The following is a 20,459-nucleotide window of genomic DNA, read 5'->3' as shown; positions in this document are numbered from 1 at the left end:
GAAGCAATCATACAGTTGGGCCAATTATGGCAGCTGTCCCCAGACTTGTTCAAGATGCTTCAAAAGGGCCTTAAGGGCAAATTACCAAGCTGCCATTTTGAGGTATAGTTTGTAAGCAAAGCCTGACATTCCAAGTCCAAAAAAACCATGGATGGGCATTAAACGATGGTCAGCATAGCATCGGGTGGATGACTGACTCTCCTGCTCCGAAGGCTGTTTTGCAGTTCATCTCATGCAACTGTAAGAAAGAACGGAGAAGTTCCATGTGTCAGTGCCTAGGTAATTCTCTCAAGTACACTGCAGCATGTTTTTGAAAACATGCATCAACATAGCTGAAGACGATATTCACAATATGATAGATGCTTACCAGTGTGACAGTGAAGTAGATGATGATTAACTTAATGACAATGCTGATAGTTGGTAACCTTACTATTATATTTAATGATATTTTATGACAGTAAAATAACACATTTTCATAGTTCATTTATTTCGGTGTATGATAAATGCATTATTATGGTTTCTCATAGTGATAACCTTCAGATTCTGTGTTATCAGAATGTATACGGGGGTGTGTGTTTACTTGAAAATACAGTTTGAATACAGTTGTAATAGAAAATTTGGTTCTAAGTAGCTGAATGAAAGGTTTATTATTTAGTAGGTGTGATTACATATATTAACTGCATTACCAGAGAAAAAGGCGTATAAATGGCGAATAAAAGTTTGAAAATAAATCTTAAAAGATGCAAAGGGTTTGACAAGACTGATATTTGGGCATAAAATATGATATGTAAGCTAGAGAACTCAATAAAATGCGTGTGAATAGATAGAAAAACGTATTAGCTTTCTGGTGATATGTTGTGCATGATGCTACGATTAGAGAATAGACCACTAGCGCAGTCAACTATACTCTCCTCTCGGCATTTTTTCTAAAAGAAATATGGCAAATCATATAAACTGGCCTAAATTTTAGGGAAAGCTGTGAACAAGGTACGACCCCCAAACGTTTTATGACCTAAAAGCATGTGGGTCTCATAACAACATGTTGTCATTATGTGCCCCAAAAGATACCAATTTCTCAAGGTTTGGTGTTTTCAGGAGATGCAGACATATTGTTATTGTAGAGTAAATTTTACTTGGTAACGTCTAGATCTAATTAACCTCTTCCCCCTTTTCAGTGTGTTTGTCAGGGGGTACCAAGTTACCAACCCTCCAAAATGTCTGGCACTGGTTATTCTATAACCATGAGTATAACCACGGGTATCTCATATACTGCATCTAGATCATACAGTATATCTAACAACCTACTGTATTAGTGGTGCTTGTTAAGTAAGCCTCCAATACATTTTTGGCAAAAAGTCATTTTCACAGTTTAGAAACCTACTAGTAAGTATTAGTAGGGCAGGATCCTGAGTAGGGCTTACTATTGGTATTTTTGTTCAATGCATCTCAATGGCCCAGGCTGCATGTCTATGAAAGTAAAAGCTACCCATTTCATGTCTCTGAAGAGTAAAAATCAATTAAACTATTATCAAGGACATACAGTATAAGGATGATTAAAACAAATTTTCTTAAGGAAATATTTATTTTAATGTTACAAAAGCCATTCAAAATCTAAAAATACTTAGTATTTAGCCCAAACATTTTATCACATATTGAGCACTTTCGTTTTTCTAAATGCACATCACTCGGTAATTACCAGAGTTTTTGAAGTATTTCTTTAAGCAAGTGTTTGTTAGTTAACGGCTTCATTGATGATATTCTGGCTCAACTTTCTAATCATAGCACAATGAAATGACGACAACTAAAAGGGGTTAAAATGGTAAGTGTGAATAGGCCTACTTTTTAGCCATCCTGTGCCAATATACTATGGGAAGCTGTGTTTGCCTTTTTGGGCCAGACCGTATGTACCATCTTGGATCGTCATGGCGGAAAAAAGGATTAAATTATATGTATTGATGTTAACACAGAGAAGTGCTAATAAATATTCTAATGATAAAAAGGACAAAATATTTTGTGCTCTAGCTTCTAATGAACAACTAAAATGTTAATACAGTTCAGGCCTAATATGAAGTAATTTGTAAAAAGACAATAGTTCTAAGGAATTAGATGCTAATGTACTACAAGGTAAGAGCTTTCGTCTTCCATGATCTCCTGTGATTGCATCTGGAACTTTAAGGAGGAGCATGTGTTTATGATATGCTAAAATCCTTTTAGAGAGAGAGAGAGAGAGAGAGAGAGAGAGAGAGAGAGAGAGAGAGAGAGAGAGAGAGAGAGAGAGAGAGAGAGATATTCAGTTCCTGATGTAATATATTTCTAATTTGAAGGATTTTGCTATACTTATTGCAAATATACCCTATACACAATCTGTTTATAAAAGAATATTGTGGAAAAGTCGTATAAAGACAATTTTTTGCACGACATGCCCAATCCTGACAGATGCTTAGAGGAGGAGAGCACAAAAAAACATTACTATGTAAATCTTATACCAGCACCCTTTCGCTTATATCGCAAGTGAATAATTTATTTCAAAACTTTGTGATGAATAATGTGAAAAAATATCTCGCAGAGTAAATGTGGCTAGTAACTGGACATTTGTAGTACATTAGAGTGAAGGGAATATAAAAGAATATTCGCCAGGTCTTTGGAAAATGTACACATGGCAATTAGGTAAAGGCACTGGGAGAAGAGTAAACGAAAGTGCTGGCTTTACCCTTTTGTTTAGACCAATATGTCTCTAACGATCAGATTGTTATACATAAAAGTACAATTTGGGCCTTTTCCTCTTAAGTACCTATATAAAGTGAATCCAGAATAGTTTTTAAATGTGCTTTTAAACAGAATCCTAACATTATAAGACGTATTTTGAAATATAAAATGCTAAATTCATTCTCACAACCACTGGCTGAATAACTAGGAAAGTGTAACAATTATCTGTCTATGAATGGAACTGTATACTGCACTGAAATATTTCCAGATGAATTATGTTTCCTTATCAAACAAAGTTTTGGGTGAATTGAAACGTGTCAGCGTTTGAATATTTAAGGATCTGAACCCTTATGAGTTTGAACAGCTGAAGATACTACATGAAACCCATTAATCTATTACGAATATTAAACAAAATGAGTCAACATATATGCAATTATGCCATTTAAGGTGTACTGATTTAAAAATTCAAAGAATCTTTTTGGGGAACTTCTGTTGCCGAATCCGTGATATCATTCCTATTCCTTAAGTCAAAAGCCTTAGAAAAATACAATCCCTTAGATTCTTTAATTTTACATCATCTACGATTTGATGAACTCCAAAAACAACCTATTTATAATTTCTTAAGGTATCTAAAGAATTATTTTATGATAGAACTTAGGTATGACAAGGTCTTCTGTGTCCAACATCTTATTTGGTAACCGTTAACAAAGAACAATAGCATGTGGCCAGTGACAATGTAATAAGCACTGCCACAACGCAGGCCCAAAATTGGATTGGATGGATGAAAGTCAGTTTTGCTCCATCAGTAGGCCCACATAAGAAATGTTTCTAGTTGTTTCTTTTCAGTCTTTTTTTTCCACATTTCTGATTATGATCAGAAGCACTTAAAATGTTAGGAGCTCTCAGAAAGTGTTAGGTTCTAAACCTTATACAGATTAAATGGCTTCTAAAGGCTATGTCTTCGAAGGGATGATTTCTTTTGGAATTGCTGCTGTACCAAAGATGCTCAAGATATTGTGGCTAGTTTCGTCAGCCACTACGAAGGAGTGTTATGGGCTTTTCACAATAGTATTAATTTTATCGCTGATATGGTTGCTGAAGCAGACATAAGCTGATGCGCATCCTTTGCTTTCCGTGGCCTATCACATATAAAGAAATAAAAGAACCAGAACTATACATTACACGGACAGTACCTTATTTCTTCCATGGTGGAGGGGAAGGTATTGAAAATAAAAATAATTTCTTTTTTATAGGAAAAACAATTGCAACTTAATTCATTCTCAATCAGATAATCTTGAAAAACTAGCAACCAGTTCATGATAGTGAAATGACTAATTGCATGTAATAAGAGATGATATACGATGGAGAATTATGAATTTGGCATAATATCATACTGAGGTCATGTTTCAACACCTATAAATTACCACAAATAAGGCAAAACAAAGTAGACACATTTCAAATGCAGCCATTCATACATCACTTCAAAATGGTGCTCTCAATTCATGTCTTGTATAAGATACTAACTACAGTATTACAGAGAACTTGAATACTACTCTGCAAAATTTATACTAACCACTCATGGGATTTCAATAAGTTGCTTAAAAACACTGACATCTCTTTGGCAGAGATCTTTGACCATATTAGCATTTGCACTTAGACTATGGACTGACATCCACATCTGTAAACACCTTTTGAGATTATTGAACAGTTAAAAGGAGTCTTCCATTTCCAGAATCTGGGTGGAAAGAGAAAATTTGAGGCATAATTCAAGATAAAACTATAAAAATGGGGTTAACAAAGAAAGCAAGAAGCTTCAAAATATGCACCACCTCTGGACATCTCAACATCAACTAGCGAAGAAGAGAAGTTAGTTTGTTTCTCATCACATTAGCCAAAATTACCCAAAACATAAATGTCAATGAATATTATATGTAACTATAAAGATTCACAGAATTAAAATTGACATTCATATCCAAGTTATATCTTCACCGGAAGACTTTGAGGCAGTTGTATCTAAATCTCTCTTTACCCTTGGAGTGAGATTTGTTAACTTTTTCAAGGGATGAAGTTCGTCTCTATCTGCAGAAGTCTTCTTATGAAGAGCTCTCAGCTTCTGAGTTCTCTGCTTAAGTGCTCTGATCTTTTCGACCCTCTTTTGTAATGCTTGGCGGGGTGAAATAGTTGTTGCTATTGGAATTGGAGAAGGATTCGCAATTGAAGACTGGTTTGAATAAAGCAATTGTTTTTTACTCGATCTAGCTCCATGAGAAGCAGCATTATTGTATCTTCTCTTGCTGTTGAGCAGTTTTTCTCGAGTCTTGAATTTCTTTGCTTTATCGTCTCTCATTTTACTTTCAGTGTCTGTGTCAATGACTGAATCATGCTCACTTCTATGATTTCTGGTAGCATTGCTACCTCTAAGAGCAGGCTGCCTCTTCTTTCTTATGTCCTCTTCATACTCATAATACTCATATTGTAAGCGTTCTCCTCCGTTATCATAGTCATAAGCACCATATTCATAATCATAGTAATCTTCATCCTCGTCTTCAGAAGCTGGTTTTCCTTTTTGTCTAGGGGGTGAAGGGATTGTTGCTTCCTCTCCAGATCCCTCAGTCGTTGATTGCTCAGTAGGAAATACTGCAGGCTGTAAGGGTTCTGGATAATCAACGGTCTCTAGCAAGGCAGATCCTTCCTCTTCTGTGTACGAACTACCAGCGGTAGAATCACCTGCTTGCCTGGGAGGTGTTACTGTATGTTCTTCTATTGAAGGCAAGGCTGAATTTACCAAGCCGTTAAGCCGGTTCACCTGAAAAAATCAACATATGCGTATTAGTTTCATCCATTATAACATGGCAATGTAAATTAAATCTAAATTGATTAATTCCTCAGAGATTATATTCATATGATGATCAATATGCACATGAAAAGTATTCAAGGAGAGCTCTGATAGATGAAGAAAACCGGGACAACATTATTCTATAAAGATCTTAAAGAATCCTGAAAAATTATTGACGGCTGAAACACAATGACCTTCGGCAGTCTCCTGTCCTCTACTTCTGTTTGCCAATCTAGTAATAGCATTAATGATGCTGGGGAGAGTACATTCTTGGGGCAATTTAGTTCACTTCAGTATCTATGTCTTTCAAAATGTAAACCATTATTAATATCAAACACAACAATACAGGCTCTTATTTTTATAGGTCAAAATAAAAGTTTTTCTTTACATCAATAAAATAAATCCATGAAAATCTCGTTTTTCTATGGCCTGTTTCCATGTTTCGTAGAACGGAGATAAAGTGTGTTCATACAAGCAATTTGTCAGGGATGCTTCAGAGGAAAAAATTAGTATGATAGCAGAAAGGGGCTAGGAGTTTTGTGTAAAAGAAATAGAATGAAGTAAACCAATACGTTGTTTTTAACACTTCTATTAAGTATTGTGGCCGCGGGGGCATAAAAACAATTAGAATAGCGCCAACGTTATCCCTGGTGTCGTAAGAGGCGACTAAAAGGGACGGGACGAGGGGGCTGGGAACCCCCTCTCCTGTATAAAAACCCTACGAGGCATCAACAGAGAGATGGAGCTGGGGGGGAGAGTGACTGCTCCCCGCACTCTAGTTTTGGGGTGTCTGAATGTGCGTGGATGTAGTACGATAGAGAGTAAAAGATGTGAGATTGGAAGTATGTTTAGAAGTAGAAGGATGGATGTATTGGCCTTGTGTGAGACAAAGATGAAAGGAAAGGGTGAAGTGATGTTTGGTGAAATGTCTGGTAGTGTCTGGGATTGAAAGGGAAAGAGTGAGAGAGGGTGTAGCTTTATTGCTGAGTGAATGGATGGCAGGTAAAGTAGTGGAATGGAAGGAGATATCATCTAGGTTAATGTGGGTAAGGGTTAGGTTGGGTAGGGAATGTTGGGCGTTTGTCAGTGCGTATGGGCCAGGTAGTGAGAAGAGTGAAGAAGAGCGGAATGAATTCTGGAATGAATTAACTAGGTGTGTAGAAGGACTGGGTAGAAGGAATTATGTAGTTGTCATGGGTGACTTAAATGCTAGAGTGGGCGCTGGAGAGGTAGAAGGTGTCGTTGGGAAGTATGGCGTACCAGGTGAAAATGAGAGTGGTGAGAGACTGGTAGATATGTGTGTTGAACAAGAGATGGTAATAAGTGCTAGCTTTTTTAAAAAGAAAGATAAAAATAAGTATACATGGGTAAGAGTGGCAAATGGAAGAGTAGTAGAAAGGGCATTAATGGATTATGTGTTGATAACTAAAAGAATGTTTGGAAGATTGAAAGACGTGCACGTGTTTAGGGGTATGGCTAACGGTATGTCTGATCATTTTTTGGTGGAAGGAAAATTAGTTGTAACAAAAGAGTGGGGGAATAGAGTAGGTGGATGTAAAAGGGAGCTAGTGACGGTTGAAGAGCTAATAAAACCGGGAGTAAAAAGTAAATATCAGGAAAGGTTGAAAATGGCATAGGACGAGGTGAGAGTAAGAGAAACTGGTAATTTAGAGGAGGAGTGGAAGTTAGTAAAAGAAAATTTTGTTGGGATTACAAGTGATGTATGTGGCAAGAAGGTTGTTGGAGGCAGCATGAGGAAGGGCAGTGAACGGTGGAATGAAGGAGTGAAGGTAAAAGTGGAAGAGAAAAAGAGGGCTTTTGAAGAATGGCTGCAGAGTAATAGTATAGAGAAGTAAGAAAAATATAGAGAGAAAAATGTGGAAGTAAAGCGCAAGGTACGTGAGGCAAAGAGGGCAGCTGACCTGAGGTGGGGTCAGGAATTGGGTCAGTCATATGAAGAGAATAAGAAGAAGTTTTGGAAAGAAGTGAAGAGAGTAAGGAAGGCTGGCGCAAGAATTGAAGAGACAGTGAAAGATGGAAATGGAAGGTTGTTAAAAGGAGAGGAGGCAAGGAAAAGGCGGGCGGAATATTTTGAAAGTTTGCTGAATGTTGAGGATAATAGGGAGGCAGATATAATTGCTGTTCCAGGCGTTAAGGTGCCAGTGATGGGAGATGAGAATGAGAGAGAGATTACAATAGAGGAAGTGAGGAGAGCACTAGATGAAACGAGAGTAGGAAAAGCACCTGGTATGGATGGTGTGAAAGCTGAGATGTTGAAGGAAGGGGGTGTGACTGTACTTGAATGGTTGGTGAGATTGTTTAATATGTGTTTTGTGTTGTCAATGGTACCAGTAGATTGGGTTTGTGCATGTATTGTACCACTATATAAGGGTAAGGGAGATGTGCATGAGTGTTGTAATTCAAGAGGTATTAGTTTGTTGAGAGTAGTTGGAAAAGTGTATGGTAGAGTAATGATTAATAGGATTAAGGATAAAACAGAGAATGCAATCTTGGAAGTACAGGGTGGTTTTAGAAGAGGTAGGGGTTGTATGAATCAGATTTTTACAGTTAGGCAGATATGCGAGAAATATTTAGCAAAAGGTAAGGAGGTGTATGTTGCGTTTATGGATCTGGAGAAAGCATATGATAGAGTTGATAGGGAAGCAATGTGGAATGTGATGAGGTTATATGGAGTTGGTGGAAGGTTATTGCAAGCAGTGAAAAGTTTCTACAAAGGTAGTAAAGCATGTGTTAGAATAGGAAATGAAGTGAGTGATTGGTTTCCGGTGAGAGTGGGGCTGAGACAGGGATGTGTGATGTCGCTGTGGTTGTTTAACTTGTATGTTGATGGAGTGGTGAGGGAGGTGAATGCTCGAGTGCTTGGACGAGGATTAAAACTGGTAGGCGAGAATGACCATGAATGGGAGGTAAATCAGTTGTTGTTTGCGGATGATACTGTACTGGTAGCAGACACAGAAGAGAAGCTTGACCGACTAGTGACAGAATTTGGAAGGGTGTGTGAGAGAAGGAAGTTGAGAGTTAATGTGGGTAAGAGTAAGGTTATGAGATGTACGAGAAGGGAAGGTGGTGCAAGGTTGAATGTCATGTTGAATGGAGAGTTACTTGAGGAGGTGGATCAGTTTAAGTACTTGGGGTCTGTTGTTGCAGCAAATGGTGGAGTGGAAGCAGATGTACGTCAGAGAGTGAATGAAGGTTGCAAAGTGTTGGGGGCAGTTAAGGGAGTAGTAAAAAATAGAGGGTTGGGCATGAATGTAAAGAGAGTTCTATATGAGAAAGTGATTGTACCAACTGTGATGTATGGATCGGAGTTGTGGGGAATGAAAGTGATGGAGAGACAGAAATTGAATGTGTTTGAGATGAAGTGTCTAAGGAGTATGGCTGGTGTATCTCGAGTAGATAGGGTTAGGAACGAAGTGGTGAGGGAGAGAACGGGTGTAAGAAATGAGTTAGCAGCTAGAGTGGATATGAATGTGTTGAGGTGGTTTGGCCATGTGGAGAGAATGGAAAATAGTTGTCTGCTAAAGAAGGTGATAAATGCAAGAGTTGATGGGAGAAGTACAAGAGGAAGGCCAAGGTTTGGGTGGATGGATGGTGTGAAGAAAGCTCTGGGTGATAGGAGGATAGATGTGAGAGAGGCAAGAGAGCGTGCTAGAAATAGGAATGAATGGCGAGCGATTGTGACGCAGTTCCGGTAGGCCCTGCTGCTTCCTCTGGTGCCTTAGATGACCGCGGAGGTAGCAGCAGTAGGGGATTCAGCATTATGAAGCTTCATCTGTGGTGGATAATGTGGGAGGTTGGGCTGTGGCACCCTAGCAGTACCAGCTGAACTCGGTTGAGTCCCTGGTTATGCTGAAGGAACGTAGAGAGTAGAGGTCCCCCCCTTTATTTTTTTTTTTTTTTATTTTTATTTTGTTTCATTTGTTGATGTCGGCTACCCCCCAAAATTGGGGGAAGTGCCTTTGGTATATGTATTTATGTATTAAGTATTGACAAGAAATTCTAACTCTTCTTAGTATATTCTGGATAAGATTTACATTGTAATTACACCTGATGACAAATTATTTAGTCCAGCTAATGGATTAGAGTAAATTTTATCTATTGGTTTCCATAATAAGTGAGTTTTGCTGACTTCCAATTAAAAACGCAAGACATTAATTTGTTTCATTCTTCAAAAATACTATTTCATAGGCATTCACACTTTTGAATTTATATAATGTATATCTAAGTAATCTCAATTGACATACATATATCCAACTAAATGTATATCTATATATCTAACTATGTATGTATATATATACACACACACATACACACACACACACACACACACACACACATATATATATATATATATATATATATATATATATATATGCTGAAAATCGAGGGATGTATTCCTGGCACATAATTGAATATAAATCACTAACTGACCCTATTGGCAATCCCCATGGTTTTCGAGCTACAGCCCTTCAGAGGTCCGCCATAAATGCGTTTAAACCCAGATTTTGTCTATAATATTTCAGAGACAGAAGTGAAATCATTTGACGACCATAAAGTCATACAACAAACAGAAAAGTTGACAGGTTACTAAGGTATGTGCCAAAAGCATCAGAATATGCAGTATACGAAATACCTGAATTCAGATTTTCGTTCGAACGGCACTTACTAAAAACTCTCCCATTCTTCACATTTCTAATGAGACTAGGTTCCCGGAACAAAGCAATTTGAAACTTCGCTCAATAAAAGATAGAGTTCATTAAGGATGATTTTAAAGAATTCCTGCTATATTTTTTTTTATCAAAATGTCAGCTAGATCATTATGGAAATATTAACCCAATAATCTTCAATTATGATGAAAAATAAATACTTAATGAATATGACTTTTTAACCACCACAGTTATGTATTTAACGTAAAGAACGTATTGGAGATGTAATTGTGGACAGGGTATTACCGGACATCATCTGGTAGTCTACTTAACAGCTACCGGATAACTGTAACTCTAGTTAAGCTTGTTTCACCAGATTCTCTATATAATATATATATAACCAATCGTCTTAACATCAACGAAACAAATGTTAATAAATGGCTAAACGACACAAAGGAGAATAATTGAAAAGCAATCCTGGGAGGCGAGAGAACCTGCTGCTGCACAACCGCAAAAGAAGAAGAGTTATGATAGTTTATTATATGACATGTCTGTTTTGACGTTGTTTCTTATTTTAGAATGATTTATTGTTAATTTGTTCTCTTCATTTATTTATTTCCTTATATCCTTTCCTCACTGGGCTATTTTTCCCTGTTGGAGCCCCTGGGCTTATAGCATCTTGCTTTTCCAACTAGGGTTGTAGCTTGGATAGTAATAATAATAATAATAATAATAATAATAACATAGGCCTAGAGTCCAGAATCATCCTATTATTATTATTATTATTATTATTATTATTATTATTATTTATAGCAAGTTTTGAAATCACAATCCTAACTAACGTTTGCTTTATACACAAAACGACATAAGCAAAAAATAAGTAATAAATTTGAAATCATATCCCAAATGCATAATTGGTTATCATTAGACTATAGCGCTCTGTTTAAACTGATCTCCAACCAGACGCCCTCACTGACTCATACGGAGTCACATTGACAAAGGGATTCGTGCTTCAATAACATATTTAATTTTTATTCTGATGTATCACTTCAGCATATATATATTTTTTAACGATCTAACATTATTCAATGATAAAATTATCCATAACAAGTGACCAACGGTGTCTCCGACATAAACATGTTTACAAAGTGAAATATAAGATTTAATACTAAGTGGCAACTTAAGAACAAAGCTTGTCCGAAGCAAAAATAAGAAAGTATCACCAGTTTAGCTGCATATTGTACAATCCCAAGATTTAACCATATTCGGGGCAGACCTTTGAGGTGCTGTAGCTCGAATATATACACTCCCATCTCTTAACATTCGCATACCTGATTGTTTGCTGGAAGGCCTTTAAATTTGTTTATGTAATAATTTTGGGCATTTGTCAGCACAGGACAAGATTTATAATTATATAATGAAGACTACAGGAAAAGACTCTTCTCAAAAAACCTAAAAGTCATTATCACCCAAAGCACTTGAAAAATCTCTTGTATAATCCTATCAAGTTGCTCTGCCTGACTGTTTGGATGAGAGTATTTCAAGCCATCATAATCATTTGACAGCGATACGGGACAATACGATGATAGGAAATTCCTAAAAGCAAAAGTAATTAGTTACTAAAAGCAAATAGAGACCAGCATTCATAGTTATATAACAAAAGGGAGTAGGTTGAGGAGACTAACACTTATATAAGCCGATTCCTAAATCCTGGTGTAATATAATCAATTTGTCTTCTCTGTTGGAGTACTATCTTGACCTCACTATTTTACAGATTTTCTGTTATCTTAATGTGAACAATATTCTTTTATGTCTTGCTTTTAAGATTGTGATACAATTTTATTTTATTTTAGTTATGCCGTATAAGGAAATAGGTGCAAGACATAACCTTCATTGATATTTGTCACCTAACTTCCATGATTACTAAGGGGCAACTGTACATACATACATACATACATACACACACATATATATATATACATAAATATATATACAGTATATATATATATATATATATATATATATATATATATATATATATATATATGGTATACATATACATCTGAATATTGATTTTATTGATGTTTTCCCCATAAATCTAATTTCACACATTGGGTACAGTTTTTTTTTTTTTTCCCTCTGTATCACTCAGCTATAACCATACTTGTTTCAACGAGTCAAGACTACCAGCAAACAGCTGAACTTAATCTGGTCAAGTAACAACAACAACAACAACAACAGCAAATGCAGCTGTTTTTGGTCGACTACAGGAGAAAGGCCTCAGGCATGTCTATTCATGTCTGGGGTTTGGCTACTTTTTATCATCACGCTGGCCAGCACAGATTGGTGATGGTGGGAGACTTTTGTCAGATCGCTCACAACAGACCAACCTATTATGGGTGTCCCTGACTAGTACAACTTTGCTGATCAGGGCGATACACAAACCCTTTCACCACGTTAAGGTATCCCCACTCAGAAAGGGCTAGTCAAAAGGGTGAAACAAATAGCATTTTGAAAGTCACTCTCTAACTTCATTGCTTAACAATTCAAGTTGAGTTTCTTAAAAGAAGCTTTTGATTTAGATAAAACTCTCTTATTTCTGTTTCCCTTGGGCATGCTTCAAGCTTGCATTTCAAATGTATAGTCCTTGTGGTATCTGCTGACAATGGAAAAAATCCGCAGTAGACGGGGATGAGTATTAATTTTTTCTGGTGATTTTTGTATATGAAATGCATTGCTCGCATCAGTCAAATAACAGCTATCAATAGCACTTGGATAATATTGTGATAGAAATGCTTTCATTTATGTCATGAAGACAGAGACATAAACGAATTTCCTTTTGAACGGTAAAATGCCAGTGGCACTTTAAAAAAAAATATCAGTAGTATTCTAATTAATGACATTAAATTTAAAAACTAATCACATTAATCTACTTTGTACCACTCAAATATCAATGAAAAATACTTTTCTCGAGATAGAAAATATCCCAGAGTCATACTTACTTGCTTGTACAACTCGTCTGCTGCAGCGCCCACGGAGCTGGCAGCACTGGGGTCGTAAGGGGAGTCAGGATACCCGGGCAACAGCCTATCCTCACCAGCTAGCCCTGTTAGTTGCAATATCAAGAAATGTTAAACCATCACTACGATAGGATGCTTTCATACATCGTCTTGTTATAAAAATAGCTATAATTTCAAAAATAGTTATACTCATAACTTTAACATCACAAAGATTAGAGCCAGTCTTTCTGGTTTTTGGACTCAAAGTCAGGATGATTTGTAGATTCTTCAATTGTTTAGATTTTTTCAGGTGAAAATTTATCAATGAATACACCATATATATATTTTAAATATGTTGTCAAAAACTAACGGTTTTTTTTTATTAACTATTTATAAAAGAGAATAGATGGGAAGCGTCTTACACAGCAGGTTGTCTTCTTTGTCTGTTTAATCTAAGGGTTATAAGTATTACTTCGTAAAATAACGAGACAAATTATTGTTTACTACAGTTGGATACTCATGTTAACAAAACCACGTTTGAATGTAATTTGTGAAGTATATTTGATTTACAAAATATTGAGGTAAAAACCCGGAAAAGTTTTTTTTTTTTCTCTTTAAAGAGCCACTTTATCATTTCAAGAATCAAAAACAAATAAAACCTGTGAAAAACCAACTGGTTGCGCACTAAATACTCTGTCACTGTTGGCTTCCTTAGTCTACAATTGAGTGAGCCTGCATGGCAGTGACCTTTAAGCTGGGCAATTATACTGAGTACAACGTTGAAAGTCCTACTTACCAAACGAGGAACACATTCGTAGGTAAGGAATAACAACTAAAATATTGATGGTTAATGCAATTTCACGGTTCAATGTTTCAAGTTTATTTTAGCAATAGCATACATTTAATGGCAGTGGTGAGCTTAAACATACAATTAGAAGTGATAGGTCAAAATTCAACACCTTGAGGTAATGGGTTAATAGCTGATGAAACATTTATTAGTAGAGCCTCTTCAAAAGCTGAAACTTCAAATCCCTACAAATGCTAAGATTTCCGGAATTCTTTAAGTACGCTACGATTCTCAAAACAGGAATCTTCAGAGCCAGGGCAGGTTATTTGAAACATTACAGTGATTGCAAGATTAACTGCATTAACAATATTAAAGCAGCAGTTGTGATAAATACCTATGTAATATCATGTTGAATGCTTTTACTACTGGCTAGCAAATCTACTACAAGTAGAATACCATCTAGGTGACTCATGTAGTACTGGCTTGCATTTTCAGTAAGCTTACAATACTCAATTAATTAGTTGTTATATAATGATTTAGAGGATAGTTACGGATATCTCTACAATTCAAGGGATTCTTAATGAAGCAGCGATCCTGAATATTTTTTCACCTCTTTAAAAAACTTGAAGAAACTTAACACACTTAAAGTCATTACAATGCTACTCAAGTACTGACTGTCATCCACTAAATTTTTCCATACTGTTATTGGAAAACTCCATAATGAATGAGTCTGAATATATAATGCCCACACAATATTATTTGATAGTCATAATGCCTGATATTTTTTTTCATCAGTATTTAATTATACTGGAATTGGAATATCATGGCAACTAGATATTTTCATGGTCATCTTTATATCTCTCAATAATCCTGTTGATTAACTTGAATAGTTAGAAACGTCTCGAGGAAAATCTATAACTTTCATAGCAGTTGGAATACATGAATATGTTTCCAAAGATCTATGAACTGAATATCCCCACCCTTGTAGATAGAATGAATAAACTGCTTAATGCTTTAAGTCTAATAGCTACGAATTTCCCTTTGATCTTTCACCTTGAATATATATTCCTACAAGGTGAAAGCCACTAGAGTGTTGCCCTCCAGACAATTTTGAACCTACATGCATCATAAATCTTAAGAAACTACTTTGTTCATAATTTTACCTCATCAAAAACTTGTTCGTATTAGCAGGATTGAAGGATTTGGTATACATTGCATACCATTTTACCTAGTACTTAAAAATTCCAGGAAATACTCTATTAACCACTTCAGTGCTAATACTATTAAACCCATTGGTCTCTGTGTAATGTCGTTTTATCAATACCTTGAAGATCTTGAGAAATGTTAGTGTTTCACTAATAATTTCCACTGTTATGTCCCCTATCAAGGCAACAGGGGTATGTATAATTGTAACAATATATCATTTAGGGAAAAGTAATCACTAATAATATCATGTCTTCTTGTCTACAGTACAATCTTTCTTATTCTATAGAGACAAAAAGTATCAAGTACTCCTGCCTGCTCTGTTGCATTAGGTAAAATTTGAGTTTACATTAATTTATAGCTTTTCTTGAATCCCTGACACTCAGTTTATTTCACATTACTTGCCTTGGCTTAATGCATATAATTCTGAATATCAAATATCTGAAATTAATGGAACTCTCAGGTTCCTTGCCGCATCAGACCACCTACATCCTAGACTAAATGTAACACTAGCTAGTCCCTCAAACATGTCTGCAATACCATGTCTCAAAAATTTAAGCATTATGTACATTTGCAATATTTACCATCAGAAATTCGGAATAGTCTAACAATAATCATTTAATTCCTACTAACCCAAATTAAGCAGCTTATGTTGAATCAGATAAGAACTGTACAGTTATTCTATCAGTCATCAGGAACACTGAAAATGCAAAACTTCTATCACACTGCACCGGTGTTAATTCTTTATTCAAATAAAATATCCATCCATCACCTTCTTATTTGTATTAGAAACTTGATGATACTCTTACCCAAATGAAATTTCAAATTACCTTTCTATTGCTGGTTAAAGAATTACACAACAAGGGTGTGGACATACTGTAAAGATTTTCTTATAGCATTCATGAAATACTCTTAAAGTGTTTTATACCAATATAAACAAATGAGGCTAACAGAGGAATTTTGAAATAGTTAAGTACTCTGCCTGGAAATTGCAGTTAGATTCTTCTTACAAGACATTGCTGCACTGAAAAGAAATTTTAGATCTTTCCTCTCTAGGAGCAGATATTCTTTCTTTTTAGAGATTTGCAACCCCTATCAATGGCTTATACTCTATCGTGTAAATAATAATCTTAACATAACGCATAATGAAAAAATATTAACTTTTAATGTTAGAGTTGATCTGTCGATGGTTTTCCGTAAGTGTTAGAATTAACAATAATAAACCGAAAACCATTATAAACAAAAAGACGTTTCAGGAGAGATCTAGTCAAAACTACTGAACACTGACCCTTGGATTTAATAAAAAAAAAAAAAAGAGTATTAGGCTTGTGATTGAGCATGAACAGATGAGCAAAACAGAAGTGAGATGGGTGCTACACCTCAATAACTTTATCAACTTGACGCAGATGTCCATCAGAAACTGAAGTAAAGTTATTCTAATCGTCAGTTGGTGTGTGTAAAGGCCTTTTCTACCATTATACCCACAATGGTAAACCAGGAACCCCAAACCTAAAGTTCAAATCTATATAATTAACCTTGCTTACACGAAATCAGCATTAGCAAAGTACCCCAAAAGTGCAAATGTTTAAGTTTAGAGGTAGTGAAGAATCAGGAAAAAGCCAGAAACACACGAGCTTTTAATTTTAAGCTAATTTTTCCATCTTCTGGTATATCATGCCATGAAATTCCTACTTAGGAATTAATGAGTGGAGCAGAAAGATGTTGAAAGGGTTAATGTGAAATTATTTAGCCCTCCCCAAAATCTCTGGCCATAAAACAGTGTAGCACCATAAGGCCAAATCCCTATCTAATCGATGTGGTGAGGTATTGTGTGGCACTGTCTCATGGTGGTGATGGTGGAAGTGTTGGTCACCCTCCTCCGCTGCTCCCGCCCCTTACCAGCCCCTTAAGTCCAGGCACCATCTGGTGGCAGCCAAGGCTGCAGGACTCTGAGGTAGTCTGAGGCCTGCCAATGGCCTGCAACACACGGGAAAGTGCTCCGCGTTAGTGGTTAGCGAGGGGCCAGGAAATCATTGGCCTTCTGAGACCAGCAGCCATTTCTGATGGATGTGACATGGATGGTCAAATCCAGTGGATAATTTTAGTTTTCTTTATTTTCATCTTTTATCATAATTTAGGAAGTATAAAGAGGATGTAAATCATTTTTAATAACTTTCATTTAGTGAATTCATGCTCATGATTAGGATTTTCTAAAGTTAATTATTATAAGTTATACACTGAACAGTACATACAAATCTCGGATTGATTTTAAGAAAAGAATAGAGCGTTGACCATGTTCCCAGTTATATTTAAAAAAAGAAATGCATTTCAGTTCCGTACAAATTTTTTTTTCTAGGTCTTTTGTTTTGCAGTCACCTGCGTGAAAATAAGAATGCAGTTCCTCGATACAGCATACAAATTACAAGCTTTAAAGGTCAAAGGATTGCACAATTGTGTTGGGTACCGGTTAATATGTTAGTGCAAGTTAATGTTGCACATTTGAATATAAAGAGGACATGATTTTGTATGGCTATGAAACCAATTCTTGAGCACATATAACAGTCAAGTTGACATATGTAGCTCTCAAAAGTAGTTCTATGACAAATGGTAGAGTTAGGATAACGAGTTAAAATAGTATTTAATGTCATGCACATGCCAGTCAGTATTAGTGATCTTAAGTGAACTGGCCATTCACAATTAGTAAATACGAGCTCCAATACATTATTAACTGTTGGTGTGCTATAGTTAGGCAATTTGTTTAGGTATAATTCAGTTTTTTACAATGACAAGTGATAAGGAAAATTGTAAAATCGAGAGCTAAGGTTATTTCAATATTATGGTGGTGGCACCAACAGAGAGAGCAGCCAGAGAGAATAGGGCCAGGGAGCACAGTCTCTTAAAAAATCCTCAGTGTAATTTCAGAAAGCGTACGTGATGTGCTCAGAGAACTTCAAATATTCTTTCTATCAACATACACAATCGTAAGATGTCTGTTATGTCATATCCTTGTGAATACTATAGAACCTGGCAGCTGAAGATCAGTCGCGACGAGTGTTGCTATCTAATAAACGAAAACCGGTTAACCTTTTTTTGTTTAAATAAGAATTTAGCATTAATTACCTTTTTCGCAATTCTAAAATTCAGTAAATTGCTAGAGATTAATATCCTGATCAGCATCGACAGTGTAAGAATTTTAAACCAAAATTCAAAAACTGTATAAACTAAAATACAATAATAATTAAGATCGTGATGAGAATGTTGGGTGTCATACATCACTCTCTTCTGGCATTCGTATTCTCATTGAAAACATACAGCAAGGAAACTGTGACGTGATTTTCTATATATACAATGATGCCCAATTTTTGGATCCAAGAAAATGCATTGCAAATGTGTTGATGTGCTGCAGAAACTGCTGTCATGAAGGTGAATTATAAAAGGACGACTTAATTTTATAGTTACAGGTGCTTGTATTTATTAGCACCTATAACTTTCCTATCCTTGTCATCTATTCTAATTATAACAGCCATTTTATGCTATAAAATTTTTTTTATTATAAAAAGAGTTTAAAACTCTTTCTTTTCTTTAAAAAAGATCTATGCAGACACTAAATAAAAGTAAGTCTTCCCACCCATTGGTATCTCTTAAATAGTTCATCATATTATTCAAAAAATATTTCTAATATCTCCCATACAATATTCCACTCTTTTACAATTTGTATTTAAAGTCCAGAGACCAATTTTCTGCAACACATTCTAAGATAAAAGTCACATACGAAATAGCCCAGAGCTCATTTTTACCATGCTAAGGACTCCCCTCACAACATTTGTGTTCAAACAATTAAAACATTTTCAAAACTTTCATAATACTGTATATAAGAATTATAACTCTTAATTTTCTAACTTTTACTTATTTTTTCAGAACAAAATGAACAGTCCTCCCTTATATTTACACTATCGTCCTCATAGTGAGCTCTAAGTTTGAAAACAAGGGTATCATGATTAACACGGTCAGGGGCAACAATAAAATCTAAGCCAATTATATGAATTGCCTGATTGCAATCAAGAAATTTCTGTATAACATTGGAAATTGTAAAAAGGACATCACAACTCAAAGACCTTTGTAAAAGCCAAACTGTTTTGTTGAAATATTTTTAAAACTTTACATTATAGGGGACCTATGGAAACTGAGCAGTAATATGCAAGGCTAAAGCTTCCACAAACACATATACCTAATGGAGTAACATTACCAATTATCCAACAAGTGCAAAAAGAATTTGTTCTTGCTAACTTCCACAATAATAATAGACCTCTTTGAAGCCAGGAAATCTGATGTTTTTATAAAGTGCAAAGGAAATATACCATTTGGGTCTATATCTCCATAAGCCTCAAGGTCCAGTACAAGTATTCTAATTTCACAAGGCCCAAAAACTAAACTAGTTAGTTTAGCTCCATGAACTGAAGAATTAGGATGATCTATTGTCTTGTTTTTCTAATTACTGTCAATATTTTATCCAAAAGGGTTGCCTTTTCCTTTGGATGTTGAGTGAAAGAGCTATCTAGTTTAAACAAAGGAGGAAATGTTGAGTCTACACCACACAGTGCAGATTTGGGGGAAGCCCATCATCTATATTCCTTGGTAGTAAAAGAATGGGTGTCTTTCATGCTTAAATTATATTCCTCTTCAGTGGAAGCACAAACTCTACGAGGAACAGCTCTTAGTTGAGTAGCCTACAATTATTCCAAGTCAAATCTGACTTGTTACCTTTCCAAAGGTTTCTCCAAGCAAACATGTTTATAATCATCAATGAACCAGGGTTTGTCCTTCGTTCAGTAATTCAGCACACAAGAAGGGATATGCCTATCAATGATGTTGACCAGATTTTCACGGGGGAGAACAACAAGATAAACCGCTTTATGCACTTGTGACCAATTTAAAAGCAAAAGATCATTAAAATTATCATTTCAATCTACTTGATATTATATATATATATATATATATATATATATATATATATATATATATATATATATATATATATATATATATATATGCGTAGAATATGGAAATACACTTTTAATGGCATTTTTGGATTATGAAAAAGCCTTTGATAGTGTGCACCGGACAATTTTATGGAATTCCTCTTAAATATGTAAATCTGATTAAGTCTGTTCATGATCATAGCAAGTGCAAAGTTAATGTTAATGGAGTGTTATCAAATGAATTTCCAGTGAACAGTGGAATATTCTAGGGGAATGTGTTGT

General features: G+C 35.6%; 1 protein-coding gene across 3 annotated transcripts in view; it reads right to left on the bottom strand.

The window, feature by feature from the left end:
* Positions 1-879: 879 nt before the first annotated feature.
* The window catches only part of LOC137652771 (uncharacterized), a 323,121-nt gene continuing 303,541 nt past the window's right edge, over positions 880-20,459 (bottom strand). For all 3 annotated transcript variants that reach the window (XM_068386178.1, XM_068386182.1, XM_068386185.1), the window contains exons 13-14: positions 13,212-13,315; positions 880-5,512 (exon numbers count right to left, since the gene is read on the bottom strand). In XM_068386178.1, the coding sequence (XP_068242279.1) occupies positions 4,673-5,512; positions 13,212-13,315 (944 nt within the window). In that variant the 3' untranslated portion in view covers positions 880-4,672. The remainder of the gene's footprint in view (positions 5,513-13,211; positions 13,316-20,459) is intronic.

The sequence above is a fragment of the Palaemon carinicauda genome, chromosome 1, assembly GCF_036898095.1.
Source record: "Palaemon carinicauda isolate YSFRI2023 chromosome 1, ASM3689809v2, whole genome shotgun sequence".
Classification (NCBI taxonomy): domain Eukaryota; kingdom Metazoa; phylum Arthropoda; class Malacostraca; order Decapoda; family Palaemonidae; genus Palaemon; species Palaemon carinicauda.
This window is presented reverse-complemented; position numbering and strand designations above follow the sequence as displayed.